General features: G+C 42.3%; 1 protein-coding gene and 1 pseudogene across 1 annotated transcript in view; one reads left to right on the top strand and one right to left on the bottom strand.

Moving 5' to 3' along the window:
* Window positions 1-999: 999 nt before the first annotated feature.
* Window positions 1,000-6,832, bottom strand: LOC119274720 (annotated as a pseudogene).
* A 2,526-nt stretch (window positions 6,833-9,358) lies between these two features.
* The window catches only part of LOC119279287 (adenylyl-sulfate kinase 3-like), a 9,066-nt gene continuing 8,445 nt past the window's right edge, over window positions 9,359-9,979 (top strand). Inside the window, exon 1 of the mRNA XM_037560582.1 lies at window positions 9,359-9,577. Coding sequence (XP_037416479.1) covers window positions 9,359-9,577 — 219 coding nt within the window. The remainder of the gene's footprint in view (window positions 9,578-9,979) is intronic.

Below are 9,979 nucleotides of genomic sequence, written 5' to 3'. Positions count from 1 at the left end.
AAATATTCTTGAGCAAACGTAATTACGTACTCCCTCCGTTCGGAATTACTTGTCGCAGAAATGAATGTATATAAACGTATTTTAGTTCTAGATACATCCATTTCCTAGACAAGTAATTCCGAACCGAGGGAGTAGAAGTTTAGCAGCCCTCCACATTGCACAGCTTTGCTCAGCAGATGCAGACCACCACCTTGCACGTTGCATTTTGTCGATTTATTCCATCCCCCAACATTCAAATGCACCTTCAGAATTTCATAGGCGCCATCTCAACCGGAATGTCTGAACTTCCATTGAATTGTTCAGTCTTTCGACCAGCTTGAAAGTTCGACAAAAACCTTTGGCTAGTGCAAACCCTCAATCATGCATTGCGTTGAGCTAATTAAGTGCAGAAAAGATGGTACTCTACTGAAGAGCATCGCATTGCACTGTTTTAATTGTTTTGGCAAGATGGCGTGGTAGCTGTTTCTACGATTTCCTTGTTTTTCTTTCAGCTCAGTTGCAGGGAGGATAGACTGCACTTCATACTTAACGTTTAAGCTACAGATAGCTGCTTCCATATGCAGTTGAAGGCATCTGTTGTAGTCCCCTGCTTCCTCCCTTCGCCCAAGTTCCAGAGCTCCGGCGCAGGGTACCTCCTAGATCCCAGCAACAACGGCCTTCATCGCACTGTGCACATCATCGTCGTCTTCACTCCACCTATATACTACCCCTCCGTTCCTAAATATAAGTCTTTTTAGAGATTTCAACAAGGGACTACATACGGAGCAAAATGAATGAATCTACACTCTAAAATATGTCTATATACATCCGTATATTGTAGTTTATTTGAAACCACTAAAAAAGACTTATATTTAGAAACGGAGGGAGTAGTTTTACTGCTTGTTTTGGAATCCAGTTAAACGATCCTTCTGATAATGTAGTTTGACGATACAATACAACACAACACATGTTTACAGGTTACACAGGCAAAGCCTCGGGCCGAAGTTCAGAAACAAAATCAAAGGAAATTCATCAATTCCATTCAAAGAATAGAATCATGCCAAAGCGAAATCCACCGGTTCAATTAAAAGAACAATACCGTGTCACACTGGTTCAGTACAGCAAAGGCCACCAGCCCCAAGTTGAGGAATAAATAAGCGAAACAATACCACACAGGCAGGAGGTTCAGTACAGCAAAGCCGTCTGGCCCGAATTCAGAAATAAACAAAACGAATTTTGATACAGTATTTCCAGGGCACCTGCCCAAAGGAAAACAGGAAAATTTCTTTCTTCACCATCTCGTTACACATCCATCATGATACTTGCGCATCTTCAACATTGGCAGGTTTCCTCAACTTAATTACTAGTACGTCTGATGCTTGGCCCAAAGCGAACGCACAATCAGTCCTACGCTGCCAACGGAAAATACCGAAATAATTAACAGCTATGACAATTGACGGGCACTTAAACATATACGTACGACTGAGGCATCCATCACACAAATGTATTTCTCAGTTAACTTTTTTCTGTGGGCAAAGCACAAAACATAATCACAAACAAGTTGTTACAATTTTATATGTATATGCTAAGGTCACATACATAACTGGGGTATGGTTTGTATGAATAAGAGATCAAATGCCTCAACAACTATTACTGCTACTCATATCTGTGAATGGTGATGCCAATGTTATAAACTCTACCAGGATAATTATGAGAATGTAAACAACACCACAGGTTTCCAAATCATGTTGGCTAGACAAGGAAAATACTTAAGCAACTTAAGAGCAACATTTTTCGACTCTTGACAACTTGCACGCTTGCAGTCTGCTGCGAATGGACATGTAGTAATTCTGGAATAGTACTATGTAAAAGGTCTAAGCATTTCTGTTGGATAAGCATACATAGTGGCACACAACTGAAGATGCAATTTAAGCATGACTACACTGAGGGAGAAAACTGAATTCTCAGAACATGAATCATGGCTGCTAAGAGAATCAAATATACAATAGAAAATATCCACCCAGTTTGTAGTGTTCATATATACCTTGACTCATCTAACTGCTAGACCACGTGTAGACATCCAGGTCTTCACCATGAAGCCGCTGGTCCTGCTCTTGAAGCCCGTGCACCCAACGTGAAGGTATTTCTTCCATATCCTCGCCCAACCCCAGGCGCTGCAAACTGCCCAATCCCTCTACATTGCTTAAATTCGGGCAACCACGTACACGCAGTTCTGTCACTTGAGGGAGGTAGCAGATCCTCTCCAGGCCTTCACAATACTCTATAGCAAGGAGCTCAGAGAGACGTGGGAAGTCTTCGACAACCTTCAAGCTGTTTATTCCATTTAAAATAATCTCCTTGAAGCTGGCAGTGTCCTCTCCGAGTTGTCGCGGCAGAGCCCTCAACTTTGCGCAACGTCCGACTACCAACCCCACCAAACGAGGCAGCAATTTCAACCTTGCAGATTGGGCATCCTCTTTTCGAATCTCATCAGCTCCATCCTCCCCCCTTTCATCAGCAGCAGCTTCTTCCTCAAAAAAAGACCACACCTCCTAGCTGGGCATATCCATGAAGATCAACCATTCAAGTTTAGGGAAAGCGACCAACTCATTACATACGTGATCAGCCTTCTCGCAGCCAACAAATTCAGGCCCAACCTTGGTAACTGCATATGCTCCCTCAATTTTCAGATATTTCAAGTTGGATAGCTGCCCAATGGCTGGAAGATGCACACATGATGGTATATCAACAAGGATCAAGTATATTAATGAAGACAAATAGGTGGTACCAAACCAGGTGGGATACTGCCGACCAAAGAATCTAACAATAGATAGGTCTTCCAGGTTGTATGGAGGTATTAGCTGCTCAAAGACCTTCTCAGTATTGCTAACATCTTCTTCTGAATATGACCCCTCTTCACGTTTAGTCCATGATAGTACTAATTCTTTTAGATGCTTTTTGTCCTTAAGCACTCCATTTATACTGTAGTGAGCTGCTCTTTCCAATTTAACAAGAGCAAGATGCCTCATCTGCGACAAAGAAGACAACTCTTTCAAGTTCCATCCACCCTGTACAACAGCATTATCACTTCCATCACCAACAGGATAATCTCCTAAAAGATTGAGGAGCTTTAATTTTCCTATCCCTTTTGGAACCTGATTTATTTTTGTGCCAAAAAGGTCAAGACATCTTAAACTGCTCAACTGGGTCACCGCGGAAGGAAGATAGTGTAGATCATGACACCATCTCAAGCTCAGTACTTGAAGGTTCTTTAGGGAGCCAATGGATTCCGGAAGACAAGATATGCTAGTGTAATTTAGATTAAGTAGGCGTACATGTATCAATTTTCCTATATAGTCTGGGATGCTTTGTACAAGTGAGTAATTCAGTACCAAAACACGAAGAAGCAGAAATCTCTTGAACAATGTATCCTCAATTCTCCATGGACCTTTCATAGTTAGGAAAGTCCTCACCTTAACCTCCAGCTTATCCACTCTAGGTAACACTAACGTATCTTTCTTGATAACAGCAGTAACACGTCGTAGTTTTGACAGATTTTCACCCCTTAATGTTTCAATATCTCCAATAAAACATTCTTCCCTTGATATATTGCAAGCAAGTTGTCTTAAGAGGTCATGCATTTTGCACTTGGCCTGGTCACAACTTAAAATATCTGGCTCGAGGAGATTCCGAAGGATTAGCTCATGGTAGTACTCTTCTGCTATCTCTTTCAGCAGTTGTCCTTCCCGCTCCTCGATGAAGCCTTCAGCAATCCATAACCAGGTAACTACTTCACGTTCGATGATAACATCTTCACCATACAAAGCACAATAAAGGAAACACTGCTTCAGATATATCGGTAACTCATCATAGCTTAGATACAGAGCTCCTTCTATTTCCTCCGAGAGCATGTTCTGGGAGCCAAATTTGTCCAAATACCTTCTCCACCCGTTCTCTGTTAGATCTCTGCTTGCCAAAGCACTAGCAGTAACCTTGATCGCCAAAGGGAGGCAACCACATTTACGAACAATCTCAGTCCCGATGTTTTTTAAATTCCACACTTCTTTCTCTTCCTTAATGTTCGTGCTCTTCCAAAGTAGCTCCCATCCCACCTCTATTGACATGATATCAACTCGATGGGTATACTCCACACCTATTCTTTTTGCAATTTGATAATATCGTGTGGTTGCTAATATTGCTCCGGCAGTTGTTCCATGAAATGCAGGTCTTAGTAAATCTGTCCATACGTTGGAATGCCACACATCATCCAAAACCAAAAAAAAAACTGATTCCTTTAATTGTTTCTGCAAGTTTTCTCTGTAGCTCTGTTATGCTTTCACCTTGCTCATTGTGCACACCAATATTTCTGAGAACCTCTTTGAGAAGAGCTACTTCATTGTACTCTTGTGAAACACAGACCCATGCTTGTATCTTGAAGTTTCCTTTTATTTTCTGATAGCTGTATATTTTCTGAGCTAGAGTTGTCTTACCAACTCCTCCTGTTCCAACTATAGCTATTTTGTAAGACTTATTTTCCTTCTGCGCAAGCACCAAGTCCACCAGTTTCCTGCTAGAATGTATGATCTCCTTCCCCACAAGGTTGGGCTCAACAAGGTTGGAGCTTCTTATCAGTTTGGATGTTGGACCATTTCGAGTAGACAACGTACTACTGTTGAAAGTTGAAAATATCTTGTCATTTGCAATGTTCTCAATCTTTTTGTTGAGGTTTCTAATCCGAACAGCAACATCACGGCGTGGCCCAATGTTGCAAAAACAAGAGGACATTGAAAGGCCTTTAGATGCAACTGATTTGCCTGATGATGACGAAGGGTGGTCAGGAAGTAGCTTGCTTCCTTTACATCTAACCACGTCCAAGATTCCATCAACATCATATATAACATCTCTCAGTTGACCAAGCCAATTATTTACTGCTAGTTCTTTTGTCCCCCTTTTCTCAGCATCATATATACAACACCGGATTAGTTCTACTCTTTGCAGGACTTCTCTGAGCTCTTTTTTCACCCCTAGGATTAGTATGGCCTCATCAATAATGATATCTTTCAACTTATTGGCACATGATGCAAGCAAAGATGCTACAACGGTTGCCATCAAACAGATAAAATTGCATTCACAGGGCGGAGATCCACCTAAAAATACCAGGCTGAAAATGGATGCACAAGGTATGTTAATATGTTTTCACAATGATAAAGGTCTCTATAGTAAACACTGGTATAACAGATTAACGAATTTAGAATAATGGAACTATGCAACATAGAAATTCGGGAGTGGAGTCAGATATTGAGGTCTTAATTCATGAGTTGGTATTTTGTCCTTTTATCCGCTTTGTTGTTACGGCCGTAGAGGCCCACCGGACAATCTTAGCCCACAAGTTATCTTAGGTTAATTCTTATGCAAGTTATCTTAGGTTAATTCTTATGCAAGTTATCTAGGTTATAAATATAGGCTATAAGACTCTTTTTGAAATTAAGCAATAAGAAGATTATCTCTATTGCCCGGCTCTCTGAGGAGCCGGAACCCTAGCCGCCCCCTACCTCTTGCGCTGCCGCCGCCATCTTCCTCTTCCGCGACGGCGCCCAGCCGCCGGCGCGGCCGCTCATCGCCACGCCCAGCCCCCTCCTTCCCCTATTTTCTACGGCCAAGACCGGGCAGAACCCTAGCTCCTAACATTTGTGCTTGCAACTAATATGTGTTTTAGCTTTGTATGTTAAAATTATTTTTTGTTTGTTTTTCTTGGTTGAATAGCAACCAGATGTCAGATGCATAGCAGCATATACACAAAATGCTGCATTGAGTACAACATTCAGATAATCATCCAGTTTCCCACATGCAGCTGCAAAAAACCACACTAGTCGCAAGCTTTGAAGAACAATAGCAAGTCTTACCTTACAAACCAGTCTTCCAGCAAGGGGAAGCCTTTAACAATAGGAATCAATAGTGATCATTTTGAAGATGCAGTTTACTCCGATGGTCAGCCCAAGCTAACGAAAATAGATAACATAAAATTGTCGATCAATCACCAAGAGAAAACCATGCTGCTACACCTGCAATACACAATGGAAGATTATTGATCAAATAGCGAACAAAAGGAGTACTACTACATTATAAATATGGAAGTACTAGACATCGAGATTGAATATAAGACGCAAGTCATTGGTTCAAATATGATAGAATACTTTTCTACTCAATGATTTACTTTTTCTCTTTGTTTTCGAAACTTTCTCTATATTTTTAGAGAATATTATGACTTACTGTGGGATGCATGCATTTTTGGTCTGAACACTAAATGAAACACATAATATAAATTGTAGAACAGAAATAAAATTGGACTCTTTTCATCATAGATCAACCAAATAATTACCTGTAATGAACTATCTAGAATCCTTTTAGTATTTTAGCAAGTATATACCAGACTATGGGTGTTGTTAGCACGAACCTTTTCCTGTCTCCATACTCCACAGATCCACTTCAATCGGTGGCGATGAGCAAAGTAATAAACTGATCAGAGTTCTGCAAGGGGATCTGGATCATCAGGAAAGGAAGGACTAACACAAGCGACCAAGACGAAACTTGCTCTGCATCCTGGCAGCAGAACAGAGGCATACATATGTATGCACAATGATTAACTGGAGAAGAACAAGAAGAACGGAATGAAGAAAATCCGCAAATTTCCTGGTGCCTTACCAGATCCAAGGAATTCCTGCCAGAGCCCCCTCCTCTGCTCGCGTAGAAACTGAAGGTTAGAGAGCAGAGTCGACGGAGACAAAGCCGGCCATTAGCTGGGATGGTGTCTCAGTCTTGAGAAAGAGATTGGCGAACTGCCACATGAGCTGCTTTGCCCATTGGCTGCTTATTTTCAACACTGTTTAATTAACTGGCAAGCAGCATTCACTAGTGCCAACTGCCACTGAATAGTTTAAGTCAATTTGCAAAGAGTTTCCACAAGGACATGTCAGACCTGCAAAGAGTATTGTTTCTACCGATAGAGCCAGATCCAGTCTGCTTCCATGTGTACATTATATATATGTAGCGTGTACATGTTTTCGTATTCGATGTATACTTATTTATTTAGTACTATTCGGAGAGGAATATGAAATTAACAAGCTCAACCATCATCAAGGTGCAAGCAATCGCCAAAAGACCAATCATCAGTTTGAGATAGTTGACCATGCCTACCACGCCGTGCTTACGTATGTACTTCCTCCGTTCCAAAATAGATGACCCAACTTTGTACTAACTTTGTATTGAAATTAGTACAAAGTTGAGTCATCTATTTTGGAATGGAGGGAGTAGCGTGTAGATGTTCTGTATTGAGAGAATGGGAATGACCTTTCAGTATTTGTTTGTTGAAGCTGGAACACCCTTTCAGTACTCAGAAGGGCCATGTACAAGACTAGACAGGGGCCAGGCGGAATGGTAAAAACAACACAATGCCGATGGGGGCAGATCATTCAGATAACTCGTAGAATAATACATACATACACCTTTCACAAAAGGAAATGTATAAAGCCTGTCCAAAGCAACATACCGGAATAGCGATAAGCACAATTTAGGCAGATCAGCCAACAAAAAGCAAGTAACAGTCACTCCTGCAACTGTTAAAAAAAACGCAAGGCAACCTCTTGTGGCTGCTTAATAGGATAGGTAGTGCTGAAACTTGATTGGTTTAAAATAGAAGTGAAATTTTCTGTGCTCACAGTAAAAAATAAATAGCAAGATATATTGTGGTATGCTAGTTGCAGCATGAGCATCAACACGGCGCGTGTTCTTGCAAATAGACCTCTGTTTCACAAAATTCTAAGACAACAAAGTACTTGTCCAAAGTCTTTGGCATCCTAGCTGATGCTGAAAACTGAAAAAGGCCCTGTGTTGTATGTGCACGGGGCTCCTTTCCCTGACGCTGCCTCAAAATTTAAAATTTGAACCCAAACAGTAAGGAGTACTAACGACACCCAACATCAGAAGAAAAAGAGAGATCATTTCAATGTGAAAGTGCATCTACATCTGGTCATAAACTGATTTGTTTTACAAGAAGGTAAATGAACACTAGGCGACAGAAACCTCACCCACTGCGGCGCAACTCCCAATAGAAGAGCGGATAAACTGTTTCAATCAGGAACAAAAGAAGTGATGAAGATCACAAATAAATTCAAACAGCAATGCTGAATAAAAATAACATGTAACGAATTTTATATAGAAAGTAGATAACAGACAAAGATAGTGTGATGTTTCATTTCAGGTATGAGTATCACATTTGATGGGTTTCAGGAGTAATAATTATTAAACCCTCCATGTCCAAATATGTAAGGTCGCCAATTTAACTGTACCAATTCAGCCACATCTCGAATACTCCTATCAATTAGTCCCAGTCAGATCTGGCACCCAATTAAGAGTAGCCCAGCATGACGAGAGATTGTAGAAGACAGGAGGAGCGACCCGGCACGAGAGCGGTTGCGTCGCCACCGCCAGGGCGACGACGGCGAGGTGTGGCGGCCACTCCTGTTCCGAATGTCACCCTCATCCTGGCCCTCTGCTTCTCTCCAGCGACAGCGTGCAAGCAAGAAGATACGGCGGCGACGATGACTGCAACGGCGTGCGGGCAGTCGGAGTCGGAGACCAGCCGCCACCCCTCCTCCTCTCCCTCCTCTCAGCTGCCACGCGGACGCCCGGCCGCCGTCCCGTCGCCCCCATCTACTCTCGCGACGTCCAGCGGTCACCCCGTTGCCTTCCTCTCCTCCTGGGACCCTTGTCCCTGGGCCGAGCTGCGATGCCCAGGCCAGCACTCCTCACCGCTGGGCTGGCAGCCCATGTAGCTCGCATAAGCTGGGAGCCTCTATAAACTCGCTTGTTACGAGCTGTCAAAATGTTGAGCGTCGGCAGCGTCCGCCGGTGGATTTATTGAAAACATCCACCGCCTCCTAAGCCGTTGGATTAAGCCACAAATAGCCGTCGTATCTCAGCAATGAGGTGTGTCGCAAATTGCAACAAGGTAGATGTTACAGAGCTCACGCTGCGACACTTGCTTTGTTGCAAAACCACCAAAGCGTTATTTTTGCCCGAAATTTTGATTTTATCTTCAATCTTTTTGCAACTTAGATGATGTTGCGGGAGGACTTTTGCAACAGATGTTGTGTTGCAGAATTATTATTTTTGTCGTTCACCTTTTTTGCAACATAGATGCTGTTGCGGGAGGACTCTTGCAACATGAATCATGTTGCAGAAAAAAATCACTAGAAATGATGATGTCGTCTGCAGCGTGAATCAAGAAATTTCTGCAATAGAGATGATGTTGTGGAAGGATTATTGCAACAAGGCACTTGTTGCGGAAAGTATAAAAAAAGCATCTCCGACTGAAGCAACGATGGAGGGCGAGAGGGGAGGCCGGAGCGGCATAACTAGACCGACGGTGGCCGGAGTGGAGCTCGGCGTGCGCGCTCGAGCGGCGGCCATGGTTGCGGGCATAGGGAGCGCTAGGAGAGGAAAAAGAGGAGAGGAGAAAGGACGACTAGTGGCATCCTCCAAAGATCACCGGCGGTGGCCTGGCGGGTGGCGGTCCTGGAGCACGGCTGCAGGCGAGAGGGTGTGAGTGAGATTGAGAGGGGAAGGAGAAAATCACAAATGGATAAGAAGCATGAAGAGTGGACAAGGATAAGGACAAGTGGAAAACAAACGAGACGACGGACGCAGTGGCTATAATCCACCGGCTGAGGGGAAACTTTTCCCTTTTAAAAAAGGTCCATCATGCCTCAAAAACATAATCAACGCGTATTTTAAAATTAATAATTTCGTAATAAAAATATTATCCATTATGTTTTCAATTTTTTTATCATGTATTAAAAATGTTTCATATTTTTTTAATAAAAGTTCATGGTGCATTTAAAAAAATGTTCATATACTATTTAGAAAAACTTCGACAAGTTTTTAAAAAATGTCATGTTCTAGAAAAAGTGTTCTATGGGGAAAGAGGAAAACAAAAAAAAAA

The sequence above is a fragment of the Triticum dicoccoides genome, chromosome 3B (genome assembly GCF_002162155.2).
Source record: "Triticum dicoccoides isolate Atlit2015 ecotype Zavitan chromosome 3B, WEW_v2.0, whole genome shotgun sequence".
Lineage (NCBI taxonomy): Eukaryota > Viridiplantae > Streptophyta > Magnoliopsida > Poales > Poaceae > Triticum > Triticum dicoccoides.
This window is presented reverse-complemented; position numbering and strand designations above follow the sequence as displayed.